The 18,525-nt window shown below is 30.8% G+C and overlaps 2 protein-coding genes across 4 annotated transcripts; one reads left to right on the forward strand and one right to left on the reverse strand.

Annotated features, from left to right (window-relative positions):
• The first annotated feature begins 2,547 nt into the window (after window positions 1-2,547).
• On the forward strand, window positions 2,548-5,290 carry ppan (Brix domain-containing protein peter pan). Its single transcript, XM_011062975.2, has 6 exons — window positions 2,548-2,940; window positions 3,161-3,441; window positions 3,545-3,755; window positions 3,843-4,169; window positions 4,253-4,586; window positions 4,672-5,290. Exons 1-6 carry the CDS (start codon window positions 2,923-2,925, stop codon window positions 4,758-4,760), a joined length of 1,260 nt encoding a protein of 419 aa, XP_011061277.1. The 5' UTR covers window positions 2,548-2,922; the 3' UTR covers window positions 4,761-5,290.
• A 914-nt stretch (window positions 5,291-6,204) lies between these two features.
• LOC105150112 (uncharacterized) lies at window positions 6,205-18,300 on the reverse strand. Of its 3 annotated transcripts, XM_011062976.2 has the most exons (10): window positions 17,984-18,300; window positions 17,396-17,627; window positions 15,704-15,950; window positions 15,084-15,406; window positions 14,611-14,728; window positions 13,750-14,062; window positions 13,453-13,666; window positions 7,322-13,382; window positions 7,066-7,233; window positions 6,205-6,877 (listed from the first exon to the last, which is right to left on the reverse strand). In XM_011062976.2, the coding sequence occupies exons 1-10, from the start codon at window positions 18,135-18,137 to the stop codon at window positions 6,740-6,742; spliced, it is 7,968 nt and encodes a 2,655-aa protein (XP_011061278.1). In that variant the 5' UTR covers window positions 18,138-18,300; the 3' UTR covers window positions 6,205-6,739. The 3 variants fall into 3 exon arrangements, with proteins under 3 accessions (XP_011061278.1, XP_087265187.1, XP_087265186.1); XM_087409061.1 differs by lacking the exons at window positions 17,396-17,627; window positions 17,984-18,300 and adding an exon at window positions 16,775-17,017; XM_087409060.1 differs by lacking the exons at window positions 17,396-17,627; window positions 17,984-18,300 and adding an exon at window positions 16,722-16,874.
• Window positions 18,301-18,525: the final 225 nt, after the last annotated feature.

Raw genomic sequence — 18,525 nt, forward strand, 5'->3', positions numbered from 1 at the left:
ATACGCAAAAATGTACGTGCATATAAAATTTACGCGAACCGTTTGGAGTCCAAGAGACACACAAAAAGTCAACGAAAAATCAAAATGATTTTATTTCGTTATATAGACGTTAATAACGTTAAGTGAAATTTTGTAATGAAAAATCATCATATTGACTTTCACGATTCACGTCAAAATAAAATTATTTTATCTTTCTATTTGATTTATTTTCTTGGAAGAAAGGCTGAAAGTTACGTTGACGTGGTAAAAAAATCGAGAGAGACCCAGACACGCGCTAGGTAGATAAAGATCCCCGTTGAAGCAACCGTGAACTTTGCACCGTGAGAGGAGTTCGCTTTGCTTAACGAGTTCCCGCGCTTCAAGACAATGAAGTACATTGCGTGCGTATTTCTTTCCTCCTCTTACCTCTCTACCGTTCACTATCCCGCTCGTCTCCTTTTGCCGCTATACTTGTGTAGTATTCATAATACAGTGAGAAGGGAAGTGTTTTATCGTAATTTGTTATTGCAGCCGCCGCCGTTAATCCGCCGCGCCGCGCCGTCCGAGAAGTTCAAGATTAACTTTTTTCTTGTTGTCTTGAATATTCCTATGAATTCCTATGATCGATATCGTCGTTCGACGTCGAAAGCATCAAATCGACATCAAATCGACATCGAATCGACATCGATTCGATAATCATTTCTGACTGGGTTAATCGAGTAATTCTTCTCTCTGCCGATCGATTTGACTTCTTCATGCATTTAAACGGTTGCCAATCCGATGTTATCATTCAATAATGTTTTTTGTCATATAGTTTTTGTCTATAGTTTTTTACAAAATGATGTCATCATGCTTTTCATTTTTTCTCGTTTTTTTTATCTAATATCTGTTTCCACCAATGTAGATTAATCTCGGTTTAATTTGCTCTTCATTTTTTTTTAGTTTTAAGAATTAAAAAAAGATGAAGAGCAAGTTAAACCGGAGGAAATAATATTAAATAAATGGTTATTAAAAATTTGGAATAATGTTCAAAATGTAATTGTCATACTCTTGCTTCGTGAAACTCTTTCTCAAAAATATGAACGTTAAAGAAATCACATAATCAATTCATAAGATCCCATATCATCATGCTTTTTACGTTACACTCAAGTAAAATGAAATTCTTATTCACTTTGATGTAACTTTTTATTATACATTCGGAATCATAAATATCTCGCGCATAAAGTTGCACCAATTATAATGTATTCGAGACTCGCGCATCACATATCTAAATATTCATGCATCGTAATCTGTGCACGTATGTCGCGTTGGCGTAATACTCAGTCTTGCTGTGGATAGCTAAAGAGAAACGGTGATTTTTATGACAGAGACAAGCATTTGAAATTATAATATGCGGAGCTTCGATTTTTATGCTATTTATTTTACTTACAGTGATTATATTTGATTAGTATAAATATTTAAAGTAGCTTAAAACATTATCCATTTCAAAATCTTTATTTCAAATTTTTTTAAATGGATAATGTTTTGTCTTTTTAGGTGATTAATATACTTTTAATTAATACACTTTTTAAACAGATTTTCTATGTTGCGCTTATATTCTTTTCTATGTGATTCTTATTTACGAGTTAATGCATCTTTATGATCCTTTGTCGACGAAGATGTATACAGTTTGCGAGTGATTTTCGTGATATACAAGAGTGTTAATACAATTAATATTCTGAACATTTCATTATAATTTGAACATTATGTAAAAAATCTTTTATTGTTCCGGAATATACACATTGAGAAAATAATCGAACTTTTCATAAATGCTTTTAGCTGGATGCTAGTCTTTTATTGATTCTGCATATATATTCTGTATATATAAGTATACCTGTCTTCGTTCTAATATTTACTTATTTGCATTATGTATTTTCTATCATTTTTTTTTCTTCAATGACAGACATATGTACATATTATTTTACATAAATTTTTAAACAGTAATTATAAATTCAAATAATTATTATTATATTATATAACTATTATTACTATAATTTTTCTTTACTATAATTTTATTTTTTTTCTTGTCATTTGCTGTACTCTCTTAATAGTTTCTGTCGTGTTATCTGTACTTGTTTTTTTTTTCTATTTTTAGGAAAAGAATAACAATATCTTATGCAACATTTATGTTGCATAAGATATCTAAAAGACATTTTTTAAATGTCTTATGTCTAATCTAAATCTAGATAACACAGAGAGTTCAAAATGAATGCAAAAAGAATGCAATTGTTATATCATTTTTAGACACAAAAAGAATTTTTTTTTTTTCTAAACAATACTGAAAAGAATTCTTTTTGCATCCGAAAATAAACTGACAATTGGAATAATAATATTATAATATTATACAAAAACACACACACACAGTATAATGTCGATAATTATATTAGAGATTTATATATTATATGTGATGAATAGTAATTAACTTAATTAGCAACCGATAAAATTATTAACTATATAGGCGATGATGGATAACTTATCGATTGTCAATTAAGATCTTTTTTGTAAATTTTTTAAATTATAAAACAAATATTATTGATTTTTAATTTTCTATTTATCAAGAAAAACGGTTTCTTAATATATTTTATTTTTCTGAAAATTGAAGCGTGTTTCTAATTCCTAATTTCTAATTCATGGTTAATAGGTTTCTACTTTAAACACACATGGGATACGTGAGCACATATAGGGTAACGCTGAGTAGCGCAAGAAAAAGTGATCAAAAGAGAGAAGATAATATTATTTTATATTTAAATAAGAAGTAAACTATTGTCTCTCTTTTTATGTTTAAATGTCTGGAATTTTTATTTATGTGAAGTTCATTTAATTTATTGTGCCTTCATCACGTGTGCTAAATTCTGATTCTAACCTAAAAGGTTTAAGAATTCTAATCTAATAACTTACCTAAAAATGGGTCATAAAAGAAAGGTATTTTTTTTCATTATTTATAAACACAATTATATAAATGAAATATAATATAAATTAGCAACTAAAAAAAAAACGTTTAATAAAATTATTATTAAGTTAATATAAAAATTATCTATATGGCAAGTACATGCACAACTGTAACAACAACTTTATTGTGAGACTAATATATTGATAACGAAAGACAGTTTAGTTTTCTAATTAAAATAAATGTTTTATTTAGGGTCGATGTGTGAAACGTAATAAACAAATAAATGTGGGAGAGAAGGAAGAGTTGGTGAAAGCACCTCATTCCTTTGTATTCCATCGTGGGTTGCCAGGAGATCATATTGTTGATCTTACTAAAGATTTTCGCAAAGTTATGGAACCTTTTACAGCTTCATCCTTGAAAATTCGAAAGAAAAATACTATTAAAGACTTTGTCTCTGTTGCAAGCGTGCTGCATGTTAGTCACATGTGCATATTCACAAAAACTGAACTGGGAATGTACCTTAAGCTTTGCAAGTACTGTATTCGTTTTAATGAAATTTATCAATAAGAAAACTAAGACAGTTATTTTTATTAATTCGTGAATCGATTTATTGGATAATATTTTTTAATATTATAGGTTACCTAAAGGACCTACACTTACTTTCAAGATACATAGTTTCTCCTTGACACGAGACGTTATATCTATGTTAAAGAAGCAGCTGGTATACGAGGAAGCCTTCAAAAATTCTCCTCTATTAGTTTTAAATAATTTCAGTGGAGAAGGCATGCAACTAAAACTTATAGCTTCTACTTTCCAGAACATGTTCCCAACTATAAACTTGACTACTGTAAGTTTTATGAAACAAATCAATTTGAGAAATGCAATTTAAAACAATTAATTCAAGAACCATTAATTTGTTAAAATATTTTTATAGATTAATTTGAGCACAATCCGTCGTTGTATATGCTTAAATTACAATACGACATCTAAAATCATTGACTTCAGACATTATGCGATCAAAGTTGTACCTGTAGGTTTATCAAAAGGTATAAAAAAATTAGTGCAAGCTAAAATACCGAATTTATCTAAATGTCAAGATATTTCGGAGTTTTTAACAAAACCGACCATGTCCGAAAGTGAAGCAGAAGACGATGAAAATAGTCATGTCACGTTATCACAAAAATTGTCTTCAAGAGGAAATCAGGCTAATTCTAAAAGTGCAATTAGATTATTCGAATTGGGACCAAGAATAACATTGCAGGTTAAAAATTGAATTGAGATTAATACAAGTAATAAATTTATAGATATTTAATATCTTTATAACGTTAATTGTATGTGTTTTAGTTAATCAAAGTGGAGAATGGACTCCTCGATGGTGAAGTACTTTATCATGAATTTATACATAAAACAAAAGAGGAGAAACTTGCAATAAAGAAAAGAAGAGAAGAAAAGAAGAAATTGAAGGAAAAAAGAAAAAGATTACAGGAAGAAAATAAGAAAAAGAAAGAAGTACAAAAACAAGAACATAAAGAGAAATCATTGAAAGGAATTCAGAAGAAGAGAGAAAATGATATGCTCCTACAAAAAATTGCGAAGGAATCTACTGAAAAGAGTGAACTAGAGGAAGATGACGATGCGCAGTATTATCGTGAAGAAGTAGGAGAAGAGCCTGATAAAGGTATAAATATGTTTAGAATTTAATATTTTAAATATATTAGAGATATTTAATTTGATACTAAACAACAATGTGATTTCTATTTCAGATTTGTTTCAAACAAAAACTGGTACAAAAAGGCCACATAAGCACATGATGAGATACAAACCGAAGAAAGCAAAACTCGACAAATCTTAGAGTAATATTAAATAATTTGTCAATAATTAAAATAAATCTTGGAAATAAAATGTTGTATTATACATACAAATGTTAATACATTTTTGCGAAACATATTAAATAGGCTGCGTTCAAAGCGTTTATTTTGCAACTGTTGGAAGTTTTCTTCGCGCTAATTGGGTTATGCATTTAGATCAAGAGAAATGGTCTAATCTCAGCAGAGAATCGTAAAACGGTTGCAAAACTGTTGTGTTCTGCTGAACGCAGCCATATATAAACGAATGCACTATTCAGTTGGATCAGAATTTTCATCTATCATTAGAGTATCTCTATTAAAAATGAAAAACATACATAGAGAAGAAAGGAAGTTACATAATTATACAATTAAGAAAATTGTTTATTATGTTGCCACTTGTATAAAGAACGTTTTATATGAAGTTTTTACATTATTTAAGCAAATATTTATTAATTTTAATTACATAAAGAGAAATTCAATAACATGTAATTTCTAAATGAAATAAACTTAAACATTCTATTTTTTGTCATAAAAATTTTACTATTTGGTAATTGATTATCATACTTATATTATTTTGTATAATTCAATGATATAATTATTTCTCCATTGAGACTTCTATAAGCTTCTTCTATCTGCAATATAAGATTTAATCTCATATATTTTTTACTCTAAATTTAGAGACGCGTAGATTTTTACATATATCAATATACAGTTTTACTTGGCTGAGGCATCGAGTGGCTTGCCGCTTGGTGCGATTGACTCGCGATCTGTGGATTCGGATTCAATCCCACCTACGTTGATATATGCGATTTTTCGCGTTTAATGCTGGAGTCTCATAAGACGTATTTGCCGCATATCTGGTAATCACGTAACTAATCAGAAGCGATCTTATTATAGATGACTATGATACGTGCAAGCACGAAAGAATGCGATGTATGCAAACAGAGACTAATAAATAGGAGACATCAGGCATGCCAAACAATGCCGGAGATGTTGACAATATCGCTGTTGTTATTTCATGTTTTACTGATTACTGATTGGTTACGCGGTTAAGAGATACGCAAATACGCCTCATAGAACTCCAGTATAAACAGCCGAAAATGACTCCATTTGGTGATTAATAACGTATTCGATTTATTGACTTGACCTGATTCCAAATGGTCTATTCTATTTAGCTGCAAAAGAAGAGTTAAATTGTACAAGAAATGTAACTAAAAAGAATAGACCATTGACTTCGAAGATGGGTCGAATCAGTAAATCGAATACGCTAAAAGATCTTTGATTACAATGCCGTTCGGATCTGGCATTAATTAAAATATAGATCCCATAACTCGCCAACCGCATGGCAAGTGTGTATAATGGAAGACTATATATAATGAAAACGATACGAGAGATATTTGTATTAAAACTTTGCATTCTCAGCGTCGTGTTTTACTTAAAAAATGGTCATAATGATTATAGTCATATTATTATTTTTGAAATTACATATAATAAGACAAGATAATAAATATGTAAAAAGGCACAATGTAGACGGCGGATAAAATTTAATAGCTACTGATTTATCTCGGTCATATAATATTTATATATATATATATACACACTATATTCTGATTAAGTTATATTTCATTATATGTATATCACAGGAATTATATTTTCTTAAACTGATAAACCTATGTAAAATTAGCAAAAAATATATCGTTATCATCTGTGATCGATGTATAAAATAAGTAACAAAGTTCATAGTTCTTTGCATTATAAAAATATGAAACTATTATTGTATTATCTTAAAATTAAAAATTGCTGTATTTACATTTTATATGTTCTATATGTTATGCAAACTTTAGATCAAATTATTGTTAAATACTATGTGATGAAAAGCTGCAGATCACATATATGTATATATATATATATACTATGTATATATATACATAGTAATTAAATATATATAGTAATCAATACATGGCAATACGAATGTTCTCGCAGATCATGAATTTTTCGAATTTAATAATTTTTCATATTCTTCTACTTGCTTCTCGAGTTCCTTTATAGTTTTTGATCTAGTTCGACACACGTCCCTCATGATCTGTTTCTCCTTCTCCAATTTCGTTATTCTTATCTCGTCCTATATGAAATTGTATCATTAATTAGTATTACATAAGATAATTTATAAAATAATTAATAATAATGATAATAAGGTGAAAGCACAACAATCAATGAAACAAAATTGTTCTTGCATATTTCTTCCTTTTTATTTTCAAATTCCGAACATTGCATACTTCAATTTTGAGATAGGTATTGGCATATACTTACATCGATTACGCCGCTGCTCGTGCCACAAAATTTCAACATTTCCGGCATTGTTTGGCATGCCTGATGTCTCCTATTTATTAGTCTCTGTTTACATACATCACATTCCTTTGCGCTTGTACGTATCATAGCCATCTGTAATCGCTTCATTTCCGCCTTCAGCTCGCTATTCTATAAAAACAACAAATGTATTTATCAAATTACTTGTATTTACATAAACTTGATAATAATTAAAATATGATAAAATATGATAAAATACTTTGTTACTATATGCTGATAGATGTTCCTGTAGTTCTTTACACTTCATTTGATAAGGAAAACTTCCGCTACGTATTTGTAGTTCTAACGTTGCGATCTTTCCATTCTTTGATACTATCTCTAACTGCAACTCCCGTATTTTGTTTTTTAATATTGCGCAACTACATTCATCATCGTGAGACTTTTCAGCCTTGTTGGAGGACGTGTTCGTTTGCAACAGATTAATTTGAGTTTTCTTCTCAAGAGTTTTTATCTTGTCTTGTAACTCGTCAGCTTCAGCACGACATGTGAAATACTTATCTTGAAGTCTTGCATTATCTGCATCGTGCTCGCAAATAACAGCCGCCAACTCGTCTAATTCTTTATCGAGTTCCGTATTTTTTCTCTTCAACTCCTTTATCTCGTGGAGATAATTCTCAATGTCTTTGTTTTTCTGATTTAACTGAACTTTTGTTGCTTCCAGTTCTAATGCAATTTTGTTTTTCTCTTGTAGCAAATTGTCGTACTTCTCGCAGGCAGTATATGTATCGTTATGTCTGGACGATGATAGTGTTTCCTTTAATTTTTGATTGTCTTTGCACGCTGCATCATATTGACTGCTTAAAGTAATCACTTGCTTCATCAGATCGGTTTTCACAGCCTGCAACTCCGTTATTCGATTGCTAGCACCGTCCAAATTATTTCGCAAAGACCTGTTCAAGTCTTTCAGTTCTTCCATTTGTTCTTCCGCTTGGGCTTTGCTCGTACTGTTCCTGACTCGCTTTTCTAATGTCGCGTACTTATGTTTTAATGTTGTGTAGTTGTCCCTCAAAGCATTCATCTCTTCTGTCAAAGCCATATGCTTATTATTTAATTCAGCTATCTGTTTGTTTAGCTCTGTGCTCTTTAGCTCTTCAAAGTTCAATTGATCTTTAATCGCGTCGATCGCCTTTTTATTTTCCATTTTCAGAGTCTCTATTTCCACCTTATACTGCTCTATGATGGTTTTCCGTTCGCTAATCTGTTGTTTTAGCAGCTTGTTTTCGGGCATAATCGTTTCCAGATTAATTTTATACTCTGTCAGCTCATCACACTTAGTTTTCAGAAGTTCCTTGATTTCCGCGATACATAACTCTTTCTCTTCTAGTTCTTTATGCAAATCGTTGTAAGTTTCTGTTAGCTGCTCCAATTCAGTCTGCATTTTCTGATTGATTTGATTGTTTTTCATTAAATCGTTACTTTTCAAGTCGATGATATTCTTCAGTTGCTTCTGATTAACTTCGAGGCCTTCAATGCTATTTGTCAGTTCCATGTTTTTCGTCTTAAACGACTCTATCGTACACGTGAGATCTTCAATTTGTTTATTGTATGCCTCTTTCTCTGATTTCAACTGCCTCTGAAATTCTGATTCTTTATTTTTGATCATCTCTTGCGCTTGCTTTTCTCGTTTCTGTGCGATAACAATAGCTTCTTCATTCGCCGTGTCAATCTTAGAATATTTATTATATTCAATTTGTAAATTGTTAAGATCCGTTTCAAGTAGGCTATTCTTCTCTCTCAATACCTCTCTATCGCGATTACTTTCTTCCAAAAGGTGTCCTAAATGTGCAATTTCTTTTTGTAAGTCTTCGGATGCAATTTCTCGCTCAGACAAATCCTTTTGAAGTTTCTCTATCTCACACTCTAGTTCTTTCACCCACAGCAATGTACGTTTCTCCGAGTCTACGCTCTGACGTTTTTCATCTTCAAGCTTTTGCTTCTCCTTATCGAAATTCTCCCGCATAGTTTTTATTACTTCTTTCTCTTTCATCAAAATAGTTTGCATAAATATCTGGAACAGATCATCCACCGATTTATCCACAAATTTCTGAATATCGACTTTAGGTTCGAGAGACTTTATTTCCTTAATAATGTTCTTAGAACTGTCATTTAATACATTTTTGAGCTTCTTGTTATCATCAACTAATGTTTTATCTTGCTGTGACTGAGACTGATATTCAGTTCTCATCTTCTCAAATTTATTTTCTATGTCGCGTAACCTGATCAATTCCTGTTTTAGATAATCATTTTCAGAATTGTATTTGTTTATTTTTTCATTAAGTTCCACCAGTCTATTTTCCGATTCTTTAATATAATTAGTGAATTCCTGTGAGAGAGCTGCTTTAGAGCTGGTTAACTTGTCATTTATTGCTTTTAGTGAATCTAGTTTTTCATTATATTCTTGCTCCAAAAGAATGATGTCGTTGTTAAGCTCTTCTTTCTCTTTTTTTATTAAATTTAATTCCTGTTCCAGGCAGGAATGGCTTTGACGTAATTCGTTTGCTGTTTGCTCTTTCATTAATTTATCTTCCTTCAAACTATCTACTTCAACCTCAAGAAGCAACTTTGCATTTTCAATTTCTTTGTATCTTATAGTAAACTCCTGCAATTTTTTTGTCATATCTTGTACCTCATTTTCAAGAATATCGGCTCTCGCCAATGTAGTAGCATGCAAGAGTTCACTTTCCGACAATTTCTGCAACAATTCTTCATTAATGGTCTTCAAAGTATTAATTTCATCCAATAGCATTCTTTCTTTTTCGTTAATAAACTTTGTAAGATCTGACTTGACACTTTCGTTATTCTCTTTTATCGTCTTGAAATCATTTTGCAAATCATTCATAACTTTCCCAATATTTTCTAATCTTAATGAAGTTCTACTTGGGGACTTCTTTATACTGGAATTCTTGTCATTAGTCGATGATGAATCCGTGATGGTGCTATTCTGTAATTCTTCGACTTCATTACATTTCTCTTTATATAAATCCGATAGCTTATTATGATCTTCTTTCAAAATTTGTAATTCGTTATTTAGAGATTGAAGTCTTTCCTCAACGCAGGTGACATTCATGTTCTCCGAAAAACTGGCATTAAAAGATAAATTACATGAACTTACGTTTAAATCTTCTTTGGCCTTCAATATGAGCGCGTCACTTTTTGCGGATTTGCTAGAGAATTTCCTCTGCAAGTTTTCCAATTTGCGATTAAGAGTCTTTACTTCGAGCTTCAGCATTCTTCGATTTTCGTTTAACTCATTCAAGTGGCTACACTGTGTACAGGTACCTAATTTTAGATCGCTTAGCTTTCTATTGAGATTTGTGAGATGATTAACTTCTTCTTGCAGATTTACAATTTTTGTTTCAGCATCATCATCTAACGCAGATTTATCCAATGCATCATTCATTAAGGTACTATTAAATAATGTCGATAAATGCATGGTATTGTTGCCAGAATTGAGTTTTCGTGCATTATCTAGATCTTCTATGGTTTCTATTAATTGACTGGATATTTTCGAATTTTCTTCGGTTAAAGTTTTTAAGTTAGTTTTGAGTTCCATCAGCTCGGTTTTCAATACAGTATTCTCCATTCTCAGCTGCTCCACATCATTGTTACCAATGCTTTCTTTATTTTTCAGTGATAATTCTAGTTTGTTTTTTAAAATATCACATTCTTGTTTTAATCCTTCGTTTTCCTCGATTTTATCCATTAAATTAGTGGAAAGATCACCATTTTCAGTTATTAAATGCTTATGTTTCTCAGTAAGATTCGTTAATTTATCTTTATATATACAATCGTGTTCATACAAAAGCGACTTACTCTCTTTCAACATTTCAAGTTCTTTCGTTCGGTCTGTGAGATGGGACAACAATTCTATATTTCTTGCCTGAAATTCACTAATCTGTTTTTCATACTTTTGAATTATCTGCTCTTCGTTTAAGTTTACCTCGGGCATCCTCGAGCGAAGAGTTTCTAATTGTTCATTAAGATTTGTTAAATTATTCTCGAGTTCAAGTTTCTCATCCATTATTTTTGAGTTTCGCTCGTAAAGCTCATCGATAATCTGCTGATAGTAAATAACCGATTTCTCGTTGCATTCCTTTTCTGTTGCTAATTTATTTGCCAATTCGCTGTTTTCGGTCGTTAATAAATATACAGTTTGTTGCAAGTTTTCTATGTCTGCTTTCAAGCTTTGCACAATGTGCTTTATTTCATCTAATTCCTGATTTTTCAAAACAAGATCTGCAGATAATTTAGCACTATCTTCGTCTAGAGACATCTTTGTAATCGATAAATCGTCTGTAATTTTCGATGAATCACCTAAATCGGATTCATTATATGATATAGACTTCGTTGCCTGTTCTTTCAAGTACGTATTTTCATTCTGTATATCCTGAATAATACTTTGTAAATCATTAATACGACTTTGTAGATGATTGATTTCGTCTTTGCTCTGATTCTCCGTCAATTCCTTTCCGAGACTCTTCAACGATTGTTGACACAATTTTATGGAGTCTTGTTCATCTCTTTCAGATATCGTATTTGGAACTTGCGCATTCAGTTGAATTTTCTGTAATTGTATTCCATTTGATTCATCTTCTACTGAAATGCAATGCTGAGCATTGGCCAGTTTCTCTCTCAACTCGTGAACTGTACACTCAAACTCTTTTGTTTTCGACATGAGACATTCAATCTCTTTTTCCATATCATAACTCTTCTGTAATTGCAATTCTTGTTCATTTATTCTGTCCTTTAATAAATTGTTATTCAATTCTGCTTCCTTCGACTTTTCTTGGAGTTCACGCACTGTATCTTCCAATTTACTTTTCTCAATTGCAAAATTTTCAATAGATTTTCTGTGTTCTTCAAGCGTTTTCTGCGCTTCTGCTTGACATACATTCAATTCTTCTTTGATTAAATTATTATACGATTCTGTTTCCTTTAACTTTTCTTGCAATTCGGAAATTATCTGTTCAGATTTATTTTCAGATGTAAAAGTTTCATTTGTGATCTCTAAATTGATTTCATATTGATTTGCTTCATATTCATTTGATTTGTTTTTTAGTGAATTGTTTGATTCCATTTCTTTCAATTTCTCTTCTAATTCACTAATTATAACTTTAAATTCATTTTTCTCGATTGCAAGAATTTTAATTTGATTCTCTAAGTCGCAGTTCTTTTGTATATACAGCTCCTCCGTATTTAATTTATTTTTCATTGAATCATTCATTAATTGTACTTGTGTCAATTGGTGTCTCAATTCATTACTAATTCGTTCAAATTCCATTCGTTCCTTTATGACATCTTCTAAATGTTGAAATTTGTCTAAATCTTGCTGATATTCATGCATTTTATCTTCCTTTCCGCTAATAATTATTTTTGTTTCTATTAATTGTTCTTGAAGATCATCGACAGTAAGTTTAAATTTGTGATTTTCAGATTTAAATTGTGCAATCTGCTTTTCCTGATCTTGAAATTTCTGAACTTCTAGTTCTTGCTGCTCGTTTAATCTATCTTTTATCGAATTATTAATTTCTTCTGCTTCTCTTAATTTATTTTGCATTTCAGAAACAACTATATTTTTTTCTTCTTGAAGATTTTGTAGCATTTGCTGTTGCTCCTCCAGTTTATCTTTCATCGAATTATTGTTTAACTCTGCTTCTGTTAGCTTATTTTGAAGATCAGTTATTTTACATTGCAGTTCATTTTTTTCAAATGAAATGATCTCATTATTCGACAAAGTTTGAATAAATGGTATTTCTAATTCTACATTTTGGATCAATTTATCTTGTAATACAATATTGCGTTGTTCGGCTTCATTAAGTTTTTTTCGCAGTTCAGATGCCACATGTTCATATCCATCTTTTTCAGCTGTAAGAACAGCTATCTGTTTGTATAGATCAGGAACATTTTGCTCCTCTATTTTTTGTGCAGACAACTGCGCAATTTTTTTTTCTAAATCTGATATTCTCTCTAATTCTGCTGCTTGAACATTTAATTGATCTTCTGCTAAAGTATATCGTAATTCAGCTGCAGTTAACTTTTTACGAAGTTCAGATGCTATATGTTCGAAAGCTTCCTTATCAGATGTGATATTTTCCAATTGCTTTTCAAACTGTGAACGTTTTTCTTGGAGTTCAGATAAATGATCTTCATAATGTAGCTGCTTTTCCAAGGTTGTAAATTCCTTAAGCTCTGAATATTCTTCCGTCAAATTACGGATTCTGTCTCGCAGAGTACGCTTTGGTGTATCAGGTGAGTTATTGCTAGTTATAAACAAAGAATGATTAAAATAATTGTAAAACAAAATCAAATTAATTTTTTTGTACTACTTACCTTACAGTTTGAGTGGACGCCTCAATTTTATCAAATGTGATGTTATCGTCGCTATAGTTTATAGGTGATTTAACCATTACATCATCGACAAATTTTACTCGATGTTTGTCACGATATGTAACAAATGGATCCTCATCGCTACTGAGGTCTTCGTCATGATTTGCTTCACTATTCATAAGTTCCAGCTCAAAATCAGCAAAAGCTATTTGGAATGCTATAAGAATAATACATCTATCTTTAATTTATAATTCAGTTTGTTAAAATATTCAATTTGCATAGTATAAAAAATTAACGCACATGAATCCAAAGTAGTATTAGAATTATGTCTAATATGTGATTTGATAGGTGACATTTCTTTGATTGGTGATAAATGCGAGCACGTTGGAAATAAAGATGTATTTAATTTATTAAATCCACCAGTGCCGCACCAAGTCCGTCTTCTTTTTTCTTTAATCTTGAACGATGCTATAGTATTGCGATTAGCGGCAGTGATGATCCGAGTTTGCAGTAATCTAATACGCTCTTCTAGATTCTGATTAATGCGATCTTTCTCTTGCATTTTAGATTCCATTTCTTGAAAATCAGTTGTTTGAGTTAACTGTTTCATTCTCTAAAAATATGAATTTATTAGTAAGTTAAAAGATTTTAAGATATATATTATTATTTTAAAAAATTTGCTCCTTCTTACGGTGTTATTCTAGATATTTCGTGTCCGAACTTTTGTTCGTGCAAATTTCTCACAAATTCGACAAATTAAATAATATACACATTTTATTATTTTTCAAAAGAAGTCCAAACATTTGTTTTAGAAAGTTGAAAGTATGTTCGTGAATTTTTAGAAATTTTTTTTTTGAACTATTTTGGCTAAAGAATGGATGGATTCGAAATACCTAGATTTGTACCGATAAGGCATTACTTTGTGCCTGTAAAGATTAAAAGATTTGATCGTGTGATCGTGTAGAAAATTCAATCAAAATATTTTCCATAATAACTGAAAATAAAACATTTATATTAGGTGTTGGAATTAATTCGTAGCGTTTTTTAATGAAAGAATGTTATTTATTTCACATGAGCATTAAAAAATACATTAATGAAAGTACTTCCCATCACTTGTAAAACGCTACGAATTAATTCCAACACCTAATAATATACACTTACCTCTAATTCTGTGTGTAATTTATCTATTTGTTTTGCATATCGTTTTAAAAGTACACCGTCAGACATAACTTCGTTCAATTTAGGGTCATTTTTTACATTTCTAGCTCTAGAGGCAAACCTATTCATTAAAAAATAAAAAATCAGTTACACTACGTTAATATACATCAAATAATTTCAAAAATACTAGAGCACGAGCGTGGCATAGCAGATAGCGCACTGGTCTGTCATGCCAAAAATTCCGAGTTTGATCCTCAGGAATCAAAATTTTTATCGCTCGTATCTCCTCTCGGAAAAAAATAGTAACCTCCCAAAAATCCTTGCTCGCAGAAACACCTCACGAAAAAATCGCCATTCAAAACCAGCGTTAAAACTATAGGCTTGTGACAATTGAATAATCAGTGTGCATCCCACAAGCATATAAGAAAGGTATAACAGGCCAGAGGCCTAACATAAAAAGAAGAAAAAATACTAACGATAATGTGCATTGAGTCTCGTCTAAAGCAGCTGGTGTTACTGCACATATCATCACTGTCATTGCGTTGCCACCCAAAGAAGTTTGAAGTAATCTTGTTAATTTACTATTTCGAAAATTTACATAGTCTTGTGATTCGCTTAATTGTTTTATTACTAAGGCCAATGTTGAAAGTGATAAGTTAATATGACGTCCTTCCTTGAAACGTTCTCCAGTAGCACCTGTCAGACGAGCTCTTTCTGATCCAGCTAGATCGACCATATTTAATTGGGAAACTTGTATCGCACCATCTGAACCTGCACCAGCTTCACGACTTTCAATTGTCTGCAATGTCATTGTGTTGCAACTTTCAAATTTATGGAAATATATGGATTATTATATCTAGATATAGGCTGCATTCCGTTATCCATTACACGTACTAAAAATCTATAATATACATAGCATAAACTAGATTTTTTTGCATTGCAATGAATAATAGAAGTTTGCAATCATAGTAACTTATCTGTTATATACAGATGTTATAACAGAATATCTGTTATATACAGATTACTTTATCTAGTAATAATAATAAAATAATTTTCTATTTTAAAATATAGTATTAATGAAAATTGATGTTCTTACAATTCTAAATATTGTATGGCTTCTGCTACTTCGCTCATTCATGTTTGTTTCGCCTATTCTTCTGCTTTTATTACCTTTATTCATTATTGCTAAAACATTCTCTGGACTATTTGTAACTTCTTCCTTACACTTTACGAATACTTGACCATTTACATCTTCGTGTACTTTCAAATCTGTTGAATTTTTGTCTTGGTTTTTGTTTAAGAGATCATTAACTTTTTCATTATAAATCTCTAGGTATGACACTCTGAAATATTAATATATTGTTATAAAATGCTATACTTCTTGTATGAATTTTAAACGACCAATACTGAATCAGTAATACCAACAATACACATCAACATTTTTGCAACATTACACAATCAATATTATTGACAGCCTTATTTTAGCTCAGTTTTGCACATAATTGTGAAACTATACTAACAGAAATGCTGAAGTACTCGTTTTACAGATCTTACATAATTAATAATACTGTCAGAATCAATAAATACTAACAATATTAGAGGCGGTAATCCAGATTTCTTAATTTTTAAGCAATAATATGCTGTAATAGGGAATATTGATATTGAAGAATGAAGAATGAAGAAATCTAAATCACTATCAATATTCTATAATCTATAACAATCCATAATCTATATCAATCTATAATCTATATCAATACTAATCATATATAATTAATAAAATTGATATTTGTTAATACTAATAGATTACTGACTAAAGGTGTATGGTTAATAATATTGATCAGTAATATTAAATCAGTAATACTGATAATATACATCAATGCTTTCAGTATTTTTACAACCTTACACAATCAGTATCATTGGTAATATATTAGGTGTTGGAATTAATTCGTAGCGTTTTTTAATGAAAGAATGTTATTTATTTCACATGAGCATTAAAAAATACATTAATGAAAGTACTTCCCATCACTTGTAAAACGCTACGAATTAATTCCAACACCTAATATTAACTTATTTTAACTTTAGTTTTATGTACGATATCTATTGCACCAACATACAGTAACATGGATTTTAATAATATTGGATACTTGATAATCAAAATCTAGATCACCATTCATATCCTATGTCAATCCATCAATATTAACAATACAGATCAGTAATACTGTTGATATTCATTGATATTTACTGAGAGGCTACATTTACACTATACATTTAGGCCATTGCTTATATTGGGTCATCTAAAAAGTATCCGCGGTTTTTTGTCACTAGATGTGTGTTGATGGTCATATATCTAGTGACAAAGTACCGCGGATACTTTTTAGATGATCCAATATAATAGGTATCCTTGTTTATCTTATAGGTTAAACAAAAGCACCCATTGTATATGGTCGCCGACTAGAATACAGTGTAGCGAATATTATTGCTATTGTAGGATCATCTTAAAATCCATGTTATTGATTGCAAGTTTGTTCGCATTGCATGAAATCCTCAAATATTTTTGCACTTAAAATGAGATAAATACATATTTGGCTTTGAAAAGAGAAAAAGCAAAGATGTAGAATGCAAAAAGTGCAAGCAACGTGAACAAACCTATTATAATTTATGCAGATAGGTTTTGAAAAATAGATAAGAGAGTTCTAAACTCTTAATTAAATTATACTTTTATCACAAGATATATTCTAAATTCTCTTAGTTAAGTAAATTATTCTTTTGTCACCACAGATATATTTACCTTAATAAAAACTCGCGTCCTGGAACATTGGTTATTGCATCAAACATATGTTCAACAGCCAGAGGTACTATGCCAGGTTCTTCCGAAGTACCCATCATAGTATAAGTTTTACCAGAACTTGTCTGTCCGTAAGCAAACACTGTACCATTAAATCCATTTACAGCAGCATCGACAATAGGCCTTACAACATTAAATACATTGTTGTTGTTGGTGTTTGTATCAAAAATATGATCTGCAAATGTAATATCATATAAACATAATTTGTGAATCTTATATCAAGATCAAAGGATAATATAAAAGATAAAATGATGGCCGATGAAAATTATAACCTCACATGACAATGATACAAATTAACATTGAATAATACTTCTTTAGTACTTCAGAATATACTTCATGATGTATATGTATTTTATATCTAAAGAAATAAAATATTAATTGAAGGAAAAAGGAAAAATAAAAAATCGAAAGAAAATGTAAATACAAAATAAAAATAAATTTTTCGAAAGAGATACGCCGAGAAAAATTACGTGCCCGGGACATGTTTCGAAATTTGTATTCGTACTAATTTCGTATAACATATTGACGTACCAAATTCGAATCTACCATCAGATCGCTTTCTGAATTCGGAGTCGGTAGCTACAATGGTGTTTTCATTGGTGATCCACTGTATCGATAAATTCTCATCCTTTTCTCGCTTGATGAGAGGCCTGACTTTGATAGCCACTTTTATGCTATCTGACATTGTAAACTCAGTCAGTTTTTCGGTTCTAATAAATATTTCAAGGAAGCAAGGCTCGTATTTATTGTATAATCGGAAAACGCACTCACGAGAATCACAAATATTTATCGTATCACCATAACAGTCGACGAAAGACTAAACGTGTAAACGCTCGTTATGTCGTTCAAATTCAAACGCACAATTCAACACGCATGCGTCGACCGTCACTTATGGCTATTCAATTGAAACGAGATGATATTAGACCGCATATGGACAGGCATTGGCTGCATTCAGCGGACTCAACAGTTGAGTGACGCTCGCTGTTATTGGTGTATTCTTTTAGCTCATCCAATCAGCATTTTAAATCTGGAAGAATACATCAATAGCAGCGAGCACTCACTCACGCTGTGTG

Source organism: Acromyrmex echinatior, chromosome 8, assembly GCF_024713525.1.
Source record: "Acromyrmex echinatior isolate Ae372 chromosome 8, ASM2471352v2, whole genome shotgun sequence".
Taxonomy (NCBI): Eukaryota; Metazoa; Arthropoda; class Insecta; order Hymenoptera; family Formicidae; genus Acromyrmex; species Acromyrmex echinatior.